The 23,492-nt window shown below is 36.7% G+C and overlaps 1 protein-coding gene across 3 annotated transcripts in view; it reads right to left on the bottom strand.

Annotated features, from left to right (window-relative positions):
• Positions 1 to 11,535: 11,535 nt before the first annotated feature.
• Positions 11,536 to 23,492, bottom strand: part of LOC149414856 (beta-1,4-glucuronyltransferase 1-like) — a 32,714-nt gene continuing 20,757 nt past the window's right edge. For all 3 annotated transcript variants that reach the window (XM_089643238.1, XM_089643236.1, XM_089643237.1), the window contains 4 exons: positions 23,121 to 23,426; positions 19,738 to 19,870; positions 16,665 to 16,798; positions 11,536 to 13,119 (listed from right to left, as the gene is read on the bottom strand). In XM_089643238.1, coding sequence (XP_089499364.1) covers positions 12,922 to 13,119; positions 16,665 to 16,798; positions 19,738 to 19,870; positions 23,121 to 23,426 — 771 coding nt within the window. In that variant the 3' untranslated portion in view covers positions 11,536 to 12,921. The remainder of the gene's footprint in view (positions 13,120 to 16,664; positions 16,799 to 19,737; positions 19,871 to 23,120; positions 23,427 to 23,492) is intronic.

Consider the following 23,492-nt stretch of genomic DNA (forward strand, 5'->3'; position numbering starts at 1 on the left):
TTTACGCTTATTCACACCGTATTATATGGATCAGTTTTAGAAACATATACTATCACATCACAATGTAGCGATTCTCAAGTGTGCTCATCGTTGTTTACTGGGGTAAGTAAATTATGAGACATTTGTAAAAGTGTCTTAACTAAATACTCTGAAACTAACTACGACTCTGAAAATAGAAGCTGCCTTACTTTGCCGAATTTGGACTTCGCAAATTAGTTCATAACGTGGCGAGTAATTTGCGCTCCCATGTAGAAATGTCTATTCATTCAAAAGCAGATTTTACTTTTAAGAAGTAAATGGTGATATTATAATGCGAGATGCCTATTTACTGTCAGATTGATTTATTGACGAATCACAGTCAGCCTTACTCCCTTCGTTCTTCAACAGTTGATTTTACCCCTCGCCATTATCTTCTCGTCTATTAATTCCTATGTCTGTGTTTAAATCATATTTCTCACTATGATAGTAAGGGAGACGCAACGATTTGTATAAGACCATAATATATGAGCTATTCCCAAAGCGAAAAACTAGCCCAAAGGGTTAGATAACTAGTGCGGACATAAGCTACTTTAATTAATTAATTATGATGAATAATCGCCAATGACATTTGAAAATTCACCTCGACTACAACATAGTTATATTATCTATCCCGTCCGCTCCCCAGATAAGTTTATCTAGTAGCCGTTATTTCGCAAATCAATATTATTATCTGCTTTTCAATTAATGGAGATGAACAAGAGATTGGGAAGTTGGTGATTTTATTAAAATTGCATACTTAGGACGGGTTGTTTCGGAGTATTTGAACAATTCATCAAATTTCAACGTTCATTTTCAAGTTCTGTGAAAGATTTTTTCTAGTTCTGTTTTTATTTCAGTTCTGTCAAGCAACTAGCCTATGATGATATAATAACAGAACTTGAATTGGACTTTCACAGATCCCAGAAATGAACGTTTAAATTTGATGAATTGTTCAAATACTCCGAAACAACCCGTCCTTAGACATATATAGTGAGATAACGAACTCATCGGTTGAAACCTCAAATTGTAATATTTAATCATATTAATAACTCTCAAACGAAAAATGTGACACAGGAAAATAATCTGTCGTATTTCAGGACCTCAGCCTTGCTGGGCTCCTGATCATTGAGCTTAGAACTGCCAACATTATCTTCATTTTTTTAAAGCATATTATATGGCTGCTTTTTTTTATACACGATTGCAAGATTCTGTCCGAATTTCATTGCAATCTAGATAGTGTCTTAGATACCCCTTCGGTCATCTTTAACTGCATAGGGTTTTTTATGTAAGTTCTCTCTGTTTGTTTGTTTGTTTGTTTGTCACTTCATATTTTTTACAAGTTTCCTCCGTTTTTCATTGTTTTTTTTTTTTTACTTTTTATTATTTTGTATTCACTTTACTGTTTGATAATGATCATTGTTTATTTTGTGTTCCAGAAGGAATGTAATTGTGTAATTATTAACCTCGATACAATTCAATTGTGAAGAATAAAATAATATATAAATAATTGTGTGGAAAATATTACATTATAATTGTGAAGAATGAAATAATTGAGTGGAAAACAATACATTTCAATTGTCTTCACAATTCACGTATTTAATTCTTCAATAAAATAATATATAAATAATTGTTTGGAAAATATTACATTTTAATTATGAAGAATGAAATAATTGCATGGAAAACAATACATTTCAATTGTGAAGAATAAAATAATATATAAATAATTGTGTGGACAATATTACATTATAATTGTGAAGAATGAAATAATTGCGTGGAAAACAATACATTCGAATTGTGAAGAAACAAAAAATACATATTTATGGGGAAAACAATATATTTTAATTGTGAAAAAACAAAAAAATACATATTTATGGGGAAAACAATATATTTTAATTGTGAAAAAACAAAAAAATACATATTTATGGGGAAAACAATACATTTTATTTGTAAAAAATTAAAAAAATTGCATGGAAAATAATACATTTAAACTGTCAAGAATAAATTAATTGTGTGAAATACAATTCATTTTAATTGTGAAGAAACAAATATATAAATACCAAATATGTTATAATTTTTATAAAAATAATTACATAAGCAGATAGTAGATAATTCTATATGTTATAGATATGTGCATTTTTGAAGTCACCTGAGTCCATAACAGCACCTTTAAAATAATGTTTAATACAATAAATGTTAGTCAATAAAATTATTTTATAACTGTTTATAAAAAGCAGTTTTCCATAAATCGTCAAAAAACGTCCAGATATTTTTCATTAGCAATCAAGAAGAAAATTTTTTTTTTTAAAGAAAACATCTTCACATATACCAGTTAAAAAAATAAAATTGCAAAACCGACGTCCTGGCAAAGCATAGCATGGGAGTGGTGCTGTTAAACGAACTTGCAAAGAATTTGGATGTAAGTGACTGATCTCTAAATGACTTTAAACAATTATTGAAGAGTCACCTTGCTAAATGCTGATATGACTATGTAAAATTGTACTGTAATTGGAATCAATATTCTGTTGTACAATAATAAAAATAAATTTAAAAAAATTATATAATTTTATAAAATAGCCTAACCAACCTAAATGAAAATTAAAAATTCAGTGATTTATTAGGAAATATTCCATTTTTCCATGTACACAAAATACATAAAAACGATTGCTTGTTTATGAATAAGAATTAATATTAATAAAATCAAACCGTTAAAACTACTTTTTTTACTAAAATACGTCTGTTTTGATGATTTTGACTCTTTCTACCCAGGGACTGGAGGCAACCGCGCTGACAGCTGAGCCATATCCCGATTGGGTTTGCGTGATGGCCGCAGCCTATCTGCTGAGTATCAGCTCGTTCGGATGTCGGGAAGTGGGTTACATTCCACTTCATTCAATCATTCATTTGAGAAAACCGAAGTGAAATTCAAATAAATGTCTTCAAAAATAGTAGGAACCTATTTAGTTGTAATTGTAATAACGCTTATAGTGACAACTCACCGGGGAGATACTGAAATATATAGGAACCTATTCAGTTGTAATTTTAATAACACTTATAGTGACAACTCACCGGGGAGATACTGAAATATATAGGAACCTATTCAGTTGTAATTTTAATAACACTTATAGTGACAACTCACCGGGGAGATACTGAAATATATAGGAACCTATTCAGTTGTAATTTTAATAACACTTATAGTGACAACTCACCGGGGAACTCGCTGAAATATCTTTAAATTTTCAAATCCTTAAAATTTACAATCATTAACCGCCGATGGCGATAAAGGAATGAACTGTAAATAACTGAAGATATTGACTAATATTAGAGACCTCGGATTCATATTTGAAAAACTAGAATGTGTTCACCACACAAATCACATTGCAAACATTAGTATGAAAATCGTCAAACATTTGTCATAAAAACCGAAACCAAACTCTATACTTTCAAAACACGAATAACTCTATAGATCCCCATATATTCTACATCTCTCAGATTCATCAATTGTCAAATATGTCTTAATATTATTGCTTACCAATGTATAATTAATTATTAACATATTAATTGTCACATAAAATATTAATTTAATCGTAATTGTATAATGGACTAACTATTTTTACGCAAATTATGAAAATCTTCAATCTATAAAGTTCACCCGCCATGACACAGGGGCATCCCTACATCCCTATACCACTACATCCTTACATCCCTGTATCCCTGCATCCCTACTTCCCTACATCCCTACATCCTTACATCCCTACATCCCTACAATCCTTACATCCCTACATCCCTTCATCCCTACATCCCTTCATCCCTACATCCCTATATCCTTACATCCCTACATCCCTACTTACGTACACGCCTACATCCTAACATCTCTATATCCCTACATCCGTGCATACCCACATTCCCATATCCCTACATCCCTACATCCCTACATCCCTACATCCCTACATTCTTATATCCCTATATCCCTACATCCCTACATGCCTACATCCCTACATACCTACACCGCTACATCCTTACGTCCCTATTTCCCTATATCCCTACATCCGCATATCCCTACATCCGCATATCCCTACATCCCTACATCCCTTCATCCTTACATCCCTATATGCCTAAATCCCTACATAGGATTTTTTCTGAAAACCGCCGAAAACTTTAATTTTTTTTTCCTTGCTAGAGCAATCCCGATGAGTTAAAAAACTGATTGAGGTGAACTTACAATACATAGTTGGGAGTTAAAAGGTACAATTTTACATTGGTATTTTGATATCAAAATTACAAGTTTCACATACAAAACCGTACAAAAATAGAAAAAGGGAGGAAGTTTTTCCTATCCCGAAAATTTTCGTTGTCGCATTAGTTCATAGCCTATTAAAGTATAATTCCGTTGTTTTATCACGTCACCATAAAATTTACATAACCCTAGAAGCCTTATCTACTCCTGCGAGGCGGAAACACAATCGTAAATTCTATTTCTCTTTCTAACGGTTGAAGTTAGCGCCTAGTACTCTTTAACCAACCCAGTGGCCGACGGGAGCTCGCCGATGGTACCTGTATCACTAAGGTAAGTCCAGCCATTTTTGAGTTTTTGAGGTATAGTACGCCTGCGAGACGTATGTTTAGGCTTTGTGTAACTTTTAACTAAGATTTTGTGTTTTTACTTTCGTTAATTTTTCGTCCATTTTATTTTTATTTCGGCATTGTTTCAGATACCAATATGTCATGGTCTAATATAACAACAGTAACGATATTTTGAAAATCTTAGACCAAGAAGATAGTCTTTCTCTGGGAGAATCAGCTCCTGAAGACGAGGACAGCCAGTTTCGACGACATTCAAAGGGAAGATGAGAATAACTATGTAACTGAAGAGGCTTTCAATTTACAAGAATCTGCTCCCACTGAAGAAGCCGACTCAAAATTTCAATGGCTGACCTAGCATCTGATTCTGCTCATGCTTCGCAAACTGCCAACTCAGGGCGAATTCATAGTGTTCCTGGAAATACTCTTCTGAACTTATATAAGCAATAAGCGGCAGTAGGAACGCCTCTCGCGGCGGTGGGGTATGCATTGCAGTACGCAAACCGATTATGTCACAAAGATTAACCGAACTTGAAACAGAAGGCGAAAACATCTGGATCAAAAATACAAAAACAATTTCACTGCGCTGGTATGTGTGGCATATTTCTACTGTACAGACGACAGAGATATCCGCACGAAGTTTTATGAACATCTCAATAATAAGGCCAACCTATTATCCAACAAAAGTGTTATTATTATGGGAGATTTCAATTTGCATAACAAACCTGAAGATGTCATACATATGTTTTATAAACTCTAATGGACTAACGCAACATAGTACAGTTGTAAACAAGTACAATAACATGCTTGATTTAGTGCTAAGTAATTTAAATATGTGTGAGGTGACGTATAGCGATGAATCATTGGTTAGAGAAGATCACCACCATCCTACACTGGCTATATCGGCCACCCTGGCGAGGTCACAATACAGCAGGTGTGGAATGCGTGCAAACCATCATCAAACGGGACGACACTTATATTCGAACTTTAACAAATTTAATTTTAAACACGTTAATATCAATATGTGTCTAAAAATATTCTCACAATTCAACTGGAGATATTTATACAACATGAAATCTGTCAACGAAGCTGTGGAATATTTTTACTCTGTATTATTTAGTATATTTGAATTATGTGTACCTTTAAAAAAAATATCGAAAGCAAATGTTAGCTACCCAGTTTTGTTCGATAAAAATATTATAGAAAAAATCAAATGTAAGGAATCTCTTCGCAGGAAGTACAAAGCTACTAATAATAAATCAGACTATTTATTATTTTCTGCAAAGAGATCCGATCTCAAAAAAGAGATGACTCCAAAAAAGAACAAATATTTATCCGATATTGAAAATGGAATCAAAGAAGACCCCAAAAACTTCTGGCAATATATTAGATCACAAAAAGCAGGTAGGGGCACTCCTATTGGACTTATGAATGTCGATAAAATAATCCAATGTCCTCAACAAGTTTCAGAGAGATTCGCGGACTATTTCCAGTCGGTATACAGCCATATGAGCCCTAACCTAGATGTTGAAAGTCTCCGGGCAAAGGTACCTAGAAACATAGGTTCAATATCTCTGGAACAAATTAAGCCAGAGGAAGTCAAAGCGTGTATTCGGGAACAAAAGCCCAACAAGGCCACGGGGCCAGATGGAATCCCACCTAATATCATTATCATGTTGGAAGAACATTTGTTTAACCCGATATGCTTTATCTTCAACCTCAGTTTTTCAACTTCCACTTTTCCTCAATCCTGGAAACTTACCAAGGTTAGCCCGATACATAAATCTGGAACAAAAACAGAAGTCCAGAACTATAGACCAGTAGCGGTTCTGTCAATACTCCCAAAAATATTTGAAACAATAATTTGCGAAATGATAAACAAACAAATTAAACCGTTTTTTGGGGGAAACCAACATGGATTTCTATCAAATAAGTCCACCGTCTCTAATCTTCTAGAACTCTCACAGAGAGTAACAAGAGGATTAGATGTCCAACATCAAACTGATGTGATCTACACGGATTTCTCCAAGGCGTTCGACCGAGTAGATCATGACGTACTGCTACGAAAAATACATAGAATTGGTTTCGACAAACCCCTCCTAAATTTTTTTGTCACGTATTTAAGGAATAGGAAACAATATGTTTGCATCGACGGATACAGGTCTAGAGAATTCTCTGCATTCTCTGAAGTACCACAGGGATCAAACCTAGGGCCTCTACTATTTATAATCTTAATTGATGACATTCAAGAATGCATCAAACATTCCACTTGCCTGCTTTTTGCTGACGATCTAAAATTACTTAAGAAAATTTGTGATGGTCGAGATTGTGTCAAATTGAAAACTGATTTAGATTCAATTTCATCATGGGCTGATGAAAATAAATTATTTTTTAATACAAAAAATGAGTCGCTATGGCGTATACACGTTCGAAAAACCCTATCAAATTCGATTATTGCATAAAAAATGATAAATTGTCAAAAGTAAAATCCATCAAGGACCTTGGGGTTGTCTTTGATCACAAACTTACGTTTTCGGACCATATATTGCAGTTGACGACATCATGATACAAGTTTCTCGGATTTGTCATAAGACTCTGCAAACAATTTTCCGATCCCGAGGCAATGATGACTTTGTACAACTGCATTATAAGGTCTAAAATTGAATACGTCTCTGCTGTATGGGCCCCATACCAACAAAAATACATTGAAAAATTAGAACAAACGAATTCAAAAAAAAAGTTTTTGAGATACATGTATTTGAGAATGCACGGAGAGTACCCACGATTCTTGCATCACGAAGATTTGCTTGCCGAAACGCGCTACTAAAGTCTCCACTCGAGGAGGAGTGGGGCCCTTGCAGTACCGGCGTACAAAATTCTAAATAATTTAATAGATAGCCCATACCTTCTGGAATGCTATAAGCAGCGGCGTAGCTACCTAGGGGCTACGCGGGGCAGTGCCCCGGGGCCCTCAAGCTCAGGGGGCCCTCGAATCTTTACCAGAAATCTCGATCAAACTGAACCTTTGGAAATTTCTCCCATTTTCAAAATAAATATGACAGGTTGCAACTTGCAACCCCACTTCAATCATGACAACTCAGTTGAGAGAAATTCAAAAGTTATGCATAGGGAATTCCCCTAAATTCTTTCTGTAGGTTGGCAGTGTGGTCAATTTGACGGATAGTGATATGTGCGTCTTTCCCCAACGACACTTGTAGCGTATTAAAATATGGATAAAAAGAAGAATCCCAGTTGTGCATTTAAACGCAAACAACGCCAAGAAAGAGAAGATAGTAAACGAAAATTGCCCAAAATTGACAAGTTTTTTAGTCAGCCTTCTGCAAGTTCATCCGGCCAAAATATTTCTATTGATAGTGACTCAAATAATGTGGTAACTGCAGTGTTGGTTGAGAAGCCTTCTGAAGAAGATTCGACAATTATTGCAGTTGGAGATACCTCAGCCGCCGATCATGTGAACGTGGATGATGTTTGCATGACACACATAAGAGCGGAGGGTTTGAAGGAACCACAGACCTCAAATCTTCTTATGACTTGGGAAACTTCACGAACAAAATATTAAGTGAAAACGAAAAACGTCAAATTCTTGATATGGGGCCTTTACAGCCTTCAGGACCTTTTCCAACAGACATCAACCAGAACAATAGGTGTTTTTCAAAATCGTACTACTTTTCGTGTTCTAAATATGGGCCAGTTAATCGTTTTTGGTTGTGTTATTCCAAAATACTAGACGCTGCCTATTGTCAACCCTGCTGGTTATTTGCTTCACAAAGGAATAATGTTTGGTGTAAGGGAATTCGAGATTGGAAGCATTTATCAGAAAGAATTAAACAACACAGTTGTTCGAGTGGCCATTCGGAAGCATGTGCTGTGTATGAATTTTGGAAAAAAAACGATAATAATACTATCGACAAGGAACTTGAAAATGAAATTCGCAAAGAAGCATCATTTGTTTTTCAAAGGTTATGCGAAATCATACTTACCCTAGTAAAGAGTTCTTTGGCTTTGAGAGGATATCAAGAAGACTTAAGTCAGAAAGGATACCATGGAAATTTTCTGTCCTTTGTAGAGCTTGTCGCCCGATATGATCACATTTTGCCCCAAGTTTTGGATATGCCCATAGATAATAATAATTATTTCTAAGTTTTTTTATTGTTTTATTTTGTTTATTAACTGTTTAACTTGACTTGACTTTTTTGAAATTGTGTTTTTTTATGTTATGTGCAACAATTCAAAATGAAATGATTGAGAGCTTGGGGACCAAACTCGAAACCCATCTACTAGAACAAATTAGAGCGTCACCGTTTTTTGCATAATGGATACGACACAGGACATATCGAAGGTAGATCAGCTAAGCATTGTTGTGAGGTATGCAGTAATAACCAGATCGGAAAATGGACAGCCAATTGATATAGAAGTAAAAGAAGTGTTTCTAGGCTATGATGGAGCCAGTGTGATGAGTGGTGTGTTTAGTGGTGTACAAAACATATTAAGGATATCCAGCCTAACGCAGAGTACGTGCCACTCATTATTTAAATTTGGTGATAAATTATGCCGTTGGCAGTTGTGTGGAAATACAGATTTTTTTCGCAACGTTGCAAGATTTGTATAACTTTTTCGGAAACAGCATCAAACGTTGGGATCTACTGTCAAAATTCACTGGCGAATCGGACACCACTCTAAAAAAACTCAATTCGACTAGATGGTCCAGTAGGGTCAATACGATATCTGCAATAAAACTTCGTTATTTTGATATTATCAAAGCATTATCAGAAATAGTTGTAAAGAGTCCTAATAAAGATGAGCGTAGTGAAGCAGAGAGTATTAAAACAAAAATGCTAAATTTCGAGTTCGTGTTGCTTTGCGAATTCATGCACAGTGTATTGAACGACATCAATTATGCATCCAAAACTTTACAAAAATGCGACATCAATTTGGGCGAGGCGAGTAAAGTTTTAGCAGAGACCAAAGCAAAGTTGCAAATTTATAGAAATGATTTCGAATTATTCAAGTGCAAAGCCAGTGAGACTGCAAGAAAATGTGGTATTGATACCCATTTTCAAGAAAAAAGGCAAAGAAAAGTTAAAAAACATTTTGATGAATTAGCTGCTGATCACCGATTTCTAAACCGAGAAAAAATATTTAAAATTGAGATTTTCAATAATGTACTAGACAGAGTAATATCTCAATTAGATACACGTTTTATTGGTATGAGTGCAGTCTGTCATATATTCGATTTTCTAACACTAACATTTTTATTACATGTTGATGAAGCAACTTTATTACAAAAGTGTGACGAATTCATATTCAGATATAATAGGCCCTAGTTTTTCACTTCAATTTATTAATATTTACCATCTAGTTTTACCTCAACTAACTCAAGCATGGACTGTTCACCAATTATGAAATGAAATAATGAGTAAATATGGAGTGCTAGAATGCGACCTAACGGAAGTATTTACAGCAATGTTATTATTCTTTACAATTCCTGTCACTTCTGCAGAAGCTGAAAGGTCATTTAGCAAATAAAAAATAATAAAAAATTATTTAAGAAATAAGATGGGCCAAACACATTTATCGCTAATAGCAATTGAAAACAAAACCGCATCAAGCCTGGATTCAAACGAAGTCATTGATACTTTTGCGAAAACTAAAGCTAGGAAAAAATTGCAAATATAATTGTTATTTAGTCAGTTGGTAGGCCCGACCTTTATATAATAAACCCTTGAATCTTCTCTATTTTGTTTTATTAGCCAAACCTACACCAAGTATTAATTGTAATTTATGTTGTTACTGTTTAATATTTTTATTACCTGCCGTGCAGTCTGCAGTGCACAAAAAAGAGCCTAAGTAGCTTGGCATTTTTAAAGTGTTTGTATATTTCATATTTTTATTTGATAAAACTTAATCAGTTTACATAGCAGTGGGGCCCCATTTTTTAATTTTTGCCCCAGGGCCCTTGGTTACCTAGCTACGCTACTGGCTATAAGGTGTTCATACCAAACAACTACAGACAGGGACGGCACCATGATCTGCTATGTATCCCACGTTGCAGAACAGACGTACTGGCTCGGCATAGCATGACATGAGGGATGGCGCTGTTAAACAACGCCTCCAAGACTATCGATATTTTTAATAGTAGCCTTGAATAATTCAAGAGGCATGTCAATGCCAAAAATGACTATTTATAACTTGTCATCTATATGTAGTTAATGTTACATGTGTATTGTAAATGGACAGTCTGTACATATACAGTCTGTAATACACAAAAATAAAAAATAATAATCCCATCATAATTCAACAAAATAGCACCCATTAATTTTATTTGCAATAATCCATGTTTTACGTAGATAAATATCTGTGTTAGATTACAGGTCGCGGCAAAACAGACTGCAGTTTTGAAGGGCTATTAAAATACTAAATTGTGGTTTATTTTATTTTATTCGGTACATCGTGCTGTTTTATCTAACAGGTCCTAAGATGACATCAGAAAGATGATGGCTCCTAGCAGCGATACATTGATGAAGGCGATTTTCAGAATTCTATCCATGAGTTATTCCAAGGTGTGGGGTCGATGTTTAAAAATATTTTCCTTCAAGTAGCCTTACTATGAAGTTGCAAATTGCAGCCGGAAAGCAGCTGGGTGGCGACGAAAGAACAGCCTCTTTCAAATAACGCGCGGACGGCGAAGCCCCGGTGTTGCCCGGATCAAACCACGGTAACGACTGAAAACGGAACGACCCTCCCCACACAATGAGCTACCTCCCAGGTTCCTACCTCCACCATACGGGATGTAGCGGCCCTTCAAAACTGCACTGTCTTTTTTGCTGCACCCAATATTATAAAATTTCAGGAATGTGAAAAAAAAAATTAAGTTTAATTGTATAATTTCGATATAGTACAAATAACTAAATAAATAAGAATAAGTTATATACAAACAGAATTCTGTATTTATTTCTTTAAAAATGAAAATTATCATTTAATAAATTATAAAAGTTAGTGTACAATGTGTGTGCGGCTAAAACTCCGAGACGAGGGAGTAATGTGGTTTGGTAGCCCTATATCCCCCATCCATAAAGAAGGTTCCCGTTTTTACCTAAAGGGCGTGCTTTTGAAGATATAAGGGCTAGAAGTTTCACCCTCTAGAAATTTGTAGAACAGTCCATAACATTCGAGAGTATTCGAGAGCATTCCACAACAATCCAGAACATCCCGGAACATTCTGGGAAGTTCGGGAATAGTCTGGAACGTTCAGGAACATCTCAATATATAAAAAATCACCCTGATTATGAAATGATTGAAAGTAGTCGACCGATATCGGTGAAAATTAAAAAGTTTGCTGCTATTACTGCCAGGAGTTTTTAGAGATGTTTAAATGGTAGAAGTTGGGGATGCCCGGTGAATACGTAATGCAACATCTCTGCACCGTAATGAGATACTGAGTCGAACTAAAGTGGATGTAATGTAGTTTTTTAACAGTAACATTGTAGTATACAGTAGTGAATGGTGGAAGAAGTTAGAGGCGCCCGAGAAATACATTGGCAACAGCAAAGCATTGCGGGGAACCCACAAGTCTCTTTATGTAAAGATCAGTGTCTTTGGCGGCTGTTGGACAACGAGCTGGTGGGGTGGATTTGATTTGAATACATATCCACAGTTTTATATCAAGACTGATGATATTTTGCACACTTGACCTTGACAAAACAAGAGGAAGGTCACTGTCTACATCAGAGTTAAAAAACTAAAGCCTGGATAACCCCGGGGACTTCAGCTAGTATATTATAAAAAGAAAGAAATAACAAAAGACAAATGTTCTATGGGTGATTTTAACTTTGAAAAACTTATTATTAGACATATACATACATGCATATTATCAAATAATGATATTAGAAACAGAAATAACAAATAAAGAAACATTTAAATATCAACCTGTGGTAACAGTGGTCACTAGTGATAATATCTAACGACAATAAAAACTATGAATAGAGATGTAACATAATATAGGAACTATAAACATATATACTATATGCGATTATTCGTGTTATCGGTAATAAGTATTTCTTTCAGCGAGTCAAGTCTTCAACATTATATTTGGTTTAACATTCGTTTATTTTTTCTTAAATTTCAGGTCTAATATATTAAAGCAATTAAGTATCGTGTAATCCAGTTTTTTTTACCATATTTTTTCAATGCTTCTATACGATTAGTCTTTCATGAATACAAGAGCACTGTCGTTTTATTTCTACTTCGTCTGATGTACAGAAGATCACCTCCAACACCTTCAGAGACCAAGAATTGCCTCGTTCATTACACATTACACCCCTCCCTGGTACCGTATACCGTATTGAACTCCTTGGCTATGACATTGTGAAGCAAGTAGTTTGTGTTGGCAACTATCCCGTCTCTTTTCTTGTCCGATTTGTAGTGCTTGATGCCTGGTCGATGGACCAAGAATGCATCGTTCAAAATCATGAAGTCGTAGTCCTGGACGCACATTATGTAGCTCTGAAAGAGAGAAGATAAGGACTTTAGAAATCTAGCTGCGCATGACGTCAGTGGACACGATGAGTCGCAAACCAGGGGGAGATCCTTCGAAACAAAAAGAAATATAATTGGTACTTCGTGCAGAAATGGTTGGAAACAAGGTTGAATGGGTGGAGGAAGTTTTCGGGACTAAGAAACATTTATCAATAAGCGTGTCCCCAAAGGGTCGGGGAGTTTTACCGTGGCTTTACATCTGAGTGGGAATTCCGTAAAGAAACAATGAAGAGGTTTATTTATAGATATGAGGAAAATACTGACTTCTCTTTCACCGTTGAACCATAATTGGTCATAAAAATAATTATTTATTCCAGATGATACATGCAGGGTGTAGGGTATTTGGTGTAATCCAGTGGCGGCTCGAGCACATTTTCGGTGGTGGGGACCGTCATTTTTTTATGTTTAGATACTGACATTTCATTGCCAGAAAATAGGAGTACGAGATCCAATATAAATATATACACGAATAGGTTTTTTACTGTGCCTAATTCTAAGGTCTAAAGTCTAAGATAAATCAGGGATGGGGACTATCTACATGACATAATATTTCTTCTACTACCTAGGTATATGAACTACTAGTATTTATTTTTACCTTCGCAGTTTCTTCATGAAGTTTCTCCATCCGAAAGAACTTTGTAGCAAAAATCAATTCTTCTGTTCTTCATTTTTGCGAATCGATCGATAACACTGTTGTTGAATTCTGGTATGGCGTTGATGAAATCATTCTCTATTGAAAGCATTGCCAGTGCATTCAATCTTTCAGCTCCAATGGTGTTTCGCCAACACGTTTTAATGTTGAGAAACATCTCTCAGATTCTGAAGTCGTCATTGGGGTGGTAATAATTATATGGAGAAGTTTCGTAACTTCAGTAAAAATGTCTGTGACGTTATTTTCTTGTAACGATTGCAGTAGAGATGTAGCTGATTTAATATTTTTGGTCAATTCAGTGTGACTGTAAAGAATTTCAAGCTCAGATCGCATTTTTTTTTCATCTAAAATTGGGTAATATTCGACCGCTATTTTTAGATGTTCAATGGGAAACTTTTTTAAATATGCTTTAAAAATTGACGTCAATTAATTTGGTTGCAGAAAGGTGGTCACAACTTGAAAATCGATCTTCAATATTTATAAGTATCGTGTCACAAGCCTCTTTCATGATACGGGATAAATCTATTAGGGAGAAATTTCTCTTGCTTAGCAAGGTATCATGCATAGTTGCGAATTTGTTAGTTTTTTCCCGCACTTCTTGAACTATTGTTTTAAAATAGAGTATAGCATTGTTCGCAGTAATATTGTCAACCGTTGTTTTTTGTAATTGTTTAAACAATATATCTACTTCTGGAATAATTCGGGCAAAAAAAGAAAGATGACTACAAAAAGTTCTGTCACCTAAGAGATTTAGGAGTCCACATGTCTCATTTATAGTGACTGAATCCCATCCAAGTTCATCTTGAAATTTCATAACAACGGCACCGTCATATGTTTGAGTCACGAGTTGGTTAGCTTTTACACCGCATTCTTCAAGCACACTCCTCAATTCGCTTTCTACACCCGTTGCAGATTTGTCCGACGATTTGGAATATTTCACAAATCTTTCCGTGACTTTTCCTGTTTTGGTGATGTACCTTAAAATTGTGACAAGTTGGGCTTTACACGAAACATCCGTTGTTTCGTCCGCTTCGCTTGAAACAAACTTGGTTTCTGAAACTTCTTCTTTTATAAGGTCCCGGTAAACACTGTACATACAATCTAGGAGTTCATTTTGAATAATTTTTGACGTGCCTTTGAATATCGGTGAGTTTTCGTAATACTTCTTTAAGGTCAAATCATCTTTACATATTAACTCAAAAATTGACCTGAAAATGCCCGGTTTCAACGAGTCCGAGGATTCATTTTGGCCGCGTATACCGATTTCACATGAACCGCATAGTCTTAAAACAGAAATTATTTTTGACAAAACGTAACAATTTTTTTCGACCTCCTCGTTATGACGAATAATACGTCGTCGGTAAGCACTATCCAGTTTTTCGATAATGTTTGTTTTTCCAAAAAGTTGTAAAGTTATTGCGTTTTTCATATGCTCCAATGAATTTTCGTGTTTTGTCAACCTTTCCGATAAATGTTTTAAATCAATATACCCAGATTGAGTCCACACTGTATCACCACCAAAAAGTATACAGGGAAAACAAAAAAGTTTCTTTAACGAAACACTAGCACATAACCAAGATTTTTTAGAAAACCACTCTGGATTAAAATTTAACTTTTTACGAGTTTTAACAACATGAAACTCGATTACAATGTCTCTAGGTTGGTGAGCACCTAGGCGTTTCACTTATACTTTTTCGTCAAATGTTAACGTACTGAATTTATTTTTCAGTAAAAAGTCGACTTCATTCATTTTTTCGAATAATTTCTAACAAAAATTATTATTAGATAAGAAGATAAGTCACGCACCTAACCAGAAAAACCCAAATATTTATAAATATTACGTTTAATAAAAAATAACACAAGTTAATCGTAGATACTTCAGTTTAAAGCGCTTTTACCACGAGAACGGCGCTATAGAAATAAGAAATGATCCGATCAATCGATATCAATACTATTATTCTACTTGAACGTCACAAACGATTATAACACGACTAACGCATATTCTGACCCGTGCATAACTGACCTAACTGACCTACTTCAATAATTAGAACTAAAACAAACGATCACAAGGGGATTTTCAAGTCTGTCCCCTGCGATTTCGTTAGAAGATTCAAATACGCATGCGCAAATTCTTAAAATCTCATACAAGAGTATTCAGTCCAAATAGAAGAATCATTTTAGTCGGAATAAATCGCTGGGGTTGTCCCCCAACTGCGCAGAACGTTCTGCGCATAACTGGACGCTAGTCCCGAATCCGCTCGTTCGGGCTCGTCGGTCGCGTTGGTATTAGTAATATTAGTAATTAGTATGCTGCAAGGAACGGAGGAGGCTAGTGTGCGACTAGTTCGTCGGAAGAAACTTTTCAAATTTCGAGCTTAAAAATTACACTAATGAATTTTTAGTTGAAATTTCTGCAACTGTTAATTACTTTCGTGTAAAGAATGCATTGATTATTTTTTGCGAACTGAAGGAATTGTCATTTTTTTTCTTGGTAGATTTCTGGAATATCTGTAGTGGGGACTGTCCCCACGGTCCCCTTGTGAAGAACCGCCACTGGTGTAATCCATAATACATAGTAAAACAAAAGAACAATACATAAAATAAAGTGAACAGTTGTTTTTTGGAGGATTTTTGATGTCTCCGGGTAGCAATGGCAGTGATGATTGTATTCTGTCATGTTCTTACCATGTGGTGGCGGAAACATTTCCATAGCATCTCGGTAGGCGGAATAGTTGGCAAAATGATTTATTGGAATGGGTTGAACAGTATATATTCTTTTGACGTTTGAGCTGCAAAAGCGATAACGCCTTACCAGCACACCTGATCTAACGAATATATTTATTTATTTATTTGTTTTAACCTGGGTCATCTTGTCACTCTTCCCCTGCCAGGATAACCTTTCATCGTACATGGGCTCCTGATGCGTACCGATAAAGAAAGGTTCCCAAGAGCGGAAGCTGCCCGTGCGCTTGCCCACCGTGAACACGTTCAGCTCTGAAAACAACACAATACCATCAGATAAAGATGGGTTCCCAAGAGCGGAAGCTGCCCGTGCGCTTGCCCACCGTGAATACGTTCAGCTCTGAAAACAACACAATACCATCAGATAAAGATGGGTTCCCAAGAGCGGAAGCTGTCCGTGCGCTTGCCCACCGTGAACACGTTCATCTCTGAAAACAACACAATACCATCAAATAAAGTCGGAATCTTAACGATGTAAATGGCGGCGTCCACAAAAATATGGGACGCAAAGCCCAGGCGTATTGGCTCCAGCAGGCCTAAAAAATTGATCCTCCCGCCGGGTTTAATTTAATTAATTTCGATAAACGTATTACGAGGCGTATCCAGAAAGTAAGTGTACTGAGGCTCTCACGACCGAATGAATTTTATTTTCGACATGTAGGCTACACTTCCGTGTAGCCTGACTCTTCCCCTCCGCAACGAGACCAGTTCAAGGTCAGTTCGTTGAGAAGTGTCGACGCGACAAAACGTTTCGTGAAAAATGTCAATCCAATCTCCCGCCATGTGCGAAATACGCGGCGTCATCCGTTATCTCGTTTGAAAGGGAAAACCTCCGTTTGAGGTTTATAATGAGGTGAAAACTGAATATGGTGATAAAGCTATGAATTGTACGAGTGTGTACAAGTGGTATCGCGAGTTTAAAAACGGTCGTACAACTGTGCATGATGATCAGAGGAGCGGAAGACCTTCAATTGTGACACAATTTTAGCCAAGAAAATCATGGCATCCGTGTTTTGGGACTGTCAAGGCATAATTTTGATTGAATATCTGCCTCAAGGGGAGACCATCAACTCTGCAAGATACTGTGAGACCCTAAAAAAATTGCGAAAAGCGATTCAAAACAAGAGGAGAGGCACATGCTGACAAAGGGAGTCAGCCTGCTGACCGACAATGCCAGACCACACACGGCCAACGCCACGAAGGAACTGCTTGCCTCGTTTAAATGGGATGTCCTGAACCACCCTGCGCGTTCCCCTGACCTAGCACCTTCAGATTATTATCTCTTTATCTCCTTGAAGCTGTACATGTGTGGAAAAAGGTTTTCAACGGACGAGTAGGTAAAGGAGGAGGTGGAGAAGTGGACGAAGGGGTTGGCGGGAAACTACTTCGAGGAAGGCATCAAAAAGTTGATGCCTCGCTTCACCACCTGCATTGAGAGGAATGGCGACTATGTCGAAAAATAGCTTACATATGTATTACAGTAACCATGTAATTTTTTGTTTCGATAAAAAAATTTGTAACCTACAAAAATTCAGTACACTTAATTTCTGGATACGCCTCGTACTTAAATCTCATATTTTTCTGATTGAATCCCTCGAGAAGTTGCTAATTCATCATCTAGAAAAATAAAATCTAGTAATTTTATTTTTAGTGTAGAGTTTTTATTAATTTTAAATATAAATAACTTATATCCGTGGCTAGCGGTTATATATTTACGAATGCGTCGGAATTAATTAAAACGTGAGTCTCGTGCAAATCCCCGCCAAACTAGAGTCTTGTGTCTTCTTAAAGATGGCTTAATAACTTTAGGCCTAATAGGGCCTAATAAAGACTGATTCACATTTTAAATAATAGCAAGTGATTAGTAAAAAAAAACTGATAATTAGTTAAAGTACAGCCCACGGCGCGACTGTCGCATACGTACGCGATCAAGGGGCTTTTTGTGTATGTAAAATATAATAAAAAAACCTGAACAATAATTTTTTTTTTTTATTTATCTCGTGTTTATGGATACTAAATACACATAAAAAAATTAGCTATGCTTAAGGGACTGCACTTAAAAAATAAATGTTTTTTTTTTCACGTATAAAATATTTCAACTTGAATATTTCAACAGCTGATGTCAATGGAATAAGGAATTAGCCACATTTTAAATCCTGGTTGTGAACTATTTGACCCATACTGCAGCGACGATGTTAAAAAATAATAAATTTGAGACGTAGGTACTTCAGTGGGTGGTTCAGTATACATCTGAATTGTGGACACAATAACCAGTAGCTCAATGGGACAAGCTGAGGGTGTGCTACAATAAGGCAATACAAGCAAATTATGCAACTACCAAGGTTCTGCAGTGCCTCCACGAAGTTCGCAGTAGGGAGGGTGCACTCACTAGGGCAGGACACGAAGATCAACAAACGTCTTCGTCGTGGCTGCTTCCGAGTGGTTAAGCTCTCCACTGAATGAGCGATGGATGCAGAGAACTTCCCTGATGGACGATCATTTAATTTTATATTATAAAATTTAATTTGATGTTTTTTTTTTAAATTTATTTTATCATTAAGTACCTACCTGTGTGTATTTTTTTGTTTATTGTTTACTGTTCTTATTTTTCTCTTTAATGTAATAGTTGTACGTGTATAATGTAATATTGGAGTTGTCAGACTGGGATAGCACTATCCTCTTAATCTTGCTGGATTAAAAACATAAATAAAAAATTAATATATATACATACACAAAAAGCCCCTTGATCGCGTACGTATGCGACAGTCGCGCCGTGGGCTGTACTTTAACTAATTATCAGTTCATTTTTTTTACTAATCACTTGCTATTATTAAAAAACTGAATCAGTCTTTATTAGGCCCTATTAGGCCTAAAGTTATTTAGCCATCTTTAAGACGACACAAGACTCTAGTTTGGCGGGGGTTTGCACGATACTCACGTTTTAATTAATTCCGACGCATTCGTAAATATATAACCAATAGCCACGGATATAAGTTATTTATATTTAAAATTAATAAAAACTCTACACTAAACGTAAAATTACTAGATTTTATTTTTCTAGATGATGAACTAGCTCTCTCGATATCATAGGCGCCCTTAGCGACGAGTTGTTAATACTGTCAATATTTTACTGGATTTGGACGTATTACAGTGTATCCGTCCAAATCCACATATTAAAGTGTATTACTTACGGCCAGTGTCATTTTGACTCATCCATTCTTTGGCTTTGGGCACGCCGTGGCACTGGGGACACACGAACTTGTGAAAGGGAATCGCCTTATTTGTGTTCAGCATGCCCAGCAGCTCGTCCTTGTTCACTGGCACCTGGAAAAACCACCAATAGTTATTATTCAATAACATTTCCTAGCAACAACGCGGTTCACTTTTTGCAAGCAATAGTTATTGTACATGTATATTCTGGCGGGCAAGCGACTGCTGCGACCGCCTCTTCCTTCTAGCATGATTTTTATACTTTACCATACAGGAATATTTTATCTGCGTAGATCTATCTGGCATCAGTGTTTCTTAATTATTAGTTTTTCTAATTTTCGAGAAGATTTTACAGTTGATTTCTCAATAATATAATGGATTACATGGATGCATGGATGCTGGAGCGTGTATTGATCTCTGATCAAAGGTAGACTCTGACTCCGGCTCTATGATTGATGGCCTCCGTGGTGGAAGAAAGGCTAAGGTTGTCGACAAGAAAGCTAGTGGTCGCAGGTTCAAATTTCCAAAATTAATTTGTGTTATTTCACAATTTACTCCTTTAAAATAATATGTAGTATATTTACAGCACGTTCCAGAGTACAATATAAATATAATGTGTCATGAGGAGTACACGACTTGAAATGAGTCCTTTTTAATAATCTCCATAACGTGATATTATTGTTTACGAACATGTTAATCTTGTCACATATTTACTTGTGTATTGTTTAAGTAAATGTATTCGTCGGCATTGTGTTTTTTTTTTTTTTTTTTTTTTATAGTGAATACCTCACAAGAGTCCCAAGTGCTCCCGTCTGGAGCCAGTGAGACTATGGAATCCCCAATTGGGGGATGTTGTGAGGCTGAAGGTAAGTGGGGAAGGGAAAGAGGAAGGTGGGAAAGTACCTGGCTATTCAGATCTAGTCACTAAACACGGCTAAAGCCATTTGGAGCAACGTTTCAATTCTGAATGGTGGTCTTACACCAGGGCGATACTGGTAGTATCTTCCAATCTGGAACGTGCCGCAAATATACTATATATTATTTTAATTAATAAATTGTGAAGTAACACAAATTAATCAAATAAAATTTATTTGCGCACGCCGGGTTCGAACCCGCGACCTTCGGAATGGCAGTCCAATGCGTTACCACTGGACTATGCCGGCCGTCAAAGTATGATCGTATTATGGAAATGCGACCATCAGAAAAATAAACAGTATCTATAATTACTTCACTTGTCACTCGGTCATATCAGGAGGTCTATATCAAGCCCTATGTCAATACAATATTAACTAAATCCGTCGTCTATGGACAGTTAGCAATATTTTCGAGCTCGGTAAACGATTGATAAGAAATATTCCTACCGAAAACAGGCAAATTTTAGCGCGGCCTCCATAGAAGCAGATAAGCTTCAGTTAACTGTCAATACACACATCTTTTTTAAAAGTGTTATTCGTTATGCAAAATTTCTGGCTTATTTTCGAACAGATTTGAACTAACGAACCTTTTTTTCTTTATCGATCGACCGTGCTAAATATCCTGGAACGTTCATTATCTACGGGGATGTTTCTTCGTTGTTCTGTGCTAAATACCCTGGAACGGTCATTATCTACGGGGATGTTTCTTCGTTGTTCTGTGCTAAATACCATGGAACGGTCATTATCTACGGGGATGTTTCTTCGTTGCTCTGTGTTAAATACCCTGGAACGGTCATTATCTACGGGGATGTTTCTTCGTTGTTCTGTGCTAAATACCATGGAACGGTCATTATCTACGGGGATGTTTCTTCGTTGTTCTGTGCTAAATACCCTGGAACGGTCATTATCTACGGGGATGTTTCTTCGTTGTTCTGTGCTAAATACCCTGGAACGGTCATTATCTACGGGGATGTTTCTTCGTTGTTCTGTGCTAAATACCATGGAACGGTCATTATCTACGGGGATGTTTCTTCGTTGCTCTGTGCTAAATACCCTCGAACGGTCATTATCTACGGGGATGTTTCTTCGTTGCTCTGTGCTAAATACCCTGGAACGGTCATTATCTACGGGGATGTTTCTTCGTTGTTCTGTGCTAAATACCATGGAACGGTAATTATCTACGGGGATGTTTCTTCGTTGCTCTGTGCTAAATACCCTGGAACGGTCATTATCTACGGGGATGTTTCTTCGTTGTTCTGTGCTAAATACCATGGAACGGTCATTATCTACGGGGATGTTTCTTCGTTGTTCTGTGCTAAATACCCTGGAACGTTCATTATCTACTTGGATGTTTCTTCGTTGTTCTGTGCTAAATACCCTGGAACTTTCATTATCTACGGGGATGTTTCTTCGTTGTTCTGTGCTAAATAACCTGGAACGTTAATTATCTACGGGGATGTTTCTTCGTTGTTCTGTGCTAAATACCCTGGAACGGTTATTATCTACGGGGATGTTTCTTCGTTGTTCTGTGCTAAATACCCTGGAACGTTCATTATCTACGGGGATGTTTCTTCGTTGTTCTGTGCTAAATACCCTGGAACGGTCATTATCTACGGGGATGTTTCTTCGTTGTTCTGTGCTAAATACCCTGGAACGGTCATTATCTACGGGGATGTTTCTTCGTTGTTCTGTGCTAAATACCCTGGAACGTTCATTATCTACGGGGATGTTTCTTCGTTGTTCTGTGCTAAATACCCTGGAACGGTCATTATCTACGGGGATGTTTCTTCATTGTTCTGTGCTTAATACCCTGGAACGGTCATTATCTACGGGGATGTTTCTTCGTTGTTCTGTGCTAAATACCCTAGAACGGTCATTATCTACGGGGATGTTTCTTCGTTGTTCTGTGCTAAATACCCTGGAACGATCATTATCTACGGGGATGTTTCTTCGTTGTTCTGTGCTAAATACCCTAGAACGGTCATTATCTACGGGGATGTTTCTTCGTTGTTCTGTGCTAAATACTATGGAACGGTCATTATCTACGGGGATGTTTCTTCGTTGTTCTGTGCTAAATACCCTGGAACGGTCATTATCTACGGGGATGTTTCTTCGTTGTTCTGTGCTCAATACCCTGGAACGGTCATTATCTACGGGGATGTTTCTTCGTTGTTCTGTGCTTAATACCCTAGAACGGTCATTATCTACGGGGATGTTTCTTCGTTGCTCTCTGATAAATACCCTGGAACGGTCATTATCTACGGGGATGTTTCTTCGTTGCACTGTTGAATTCATTTAGCTTTAATATTAAAATTTTTATCCTGCAGATGAAATATAGGCCAAATTTTTTTTTTAAAGTAGAGTTGTGCGTTAAATCGGCAGAATTTTCGGAGGCATTTATGTTTTTACATCACTGGATGACGTTAGTCTGGTATTATCATCTTACTGACCTTTTGGTCTTCCTCGATTTCAAAGGGTGCTAGAGGAAAGACTCTTGGATTGGTTCCTGCTATTTCTGGCGGGTCTCTCGCTATCATGTTGAGGAAGCGAGTTCCCAGGCTCGGACTGGGGTACAGCTCGATGTCCACCGCGAACACGAAGTGCGTCAGCGCAGCTTCTCTGGCGATGTTCCTCCCGACATTCACCGGGTACAGTAGAGAATTATTGGCGCTGTACAGAGAACTGGCGTTTACGGAGTAGGGCTCCGGTAGCGAGCAGTTATACTGATTGGTCAGTAGTTCGTCTATGCGAGGGATCTGAAATGCAAACAGTGTAGTTAGATGAGATCGACAAACATGAAAATGAGAAATCAACAAACAGAA

Source organism: Hesperophylax consimilis, chromosome 19, assembly GCF_061612785.1.
Source record: "Hesperophylax consimilis isolate HC1 chromosome 19, BYU_Hcon_1.0, whole genome shotgun sequence".
NCBI classification, from domain to species: domain Eukaryota; kingdom Metazoa; phylum Arthropoda; class Insecta; order Trichoptera; family Limnephilidae; genus Hesperophylax; species Hesperophylax consimilis.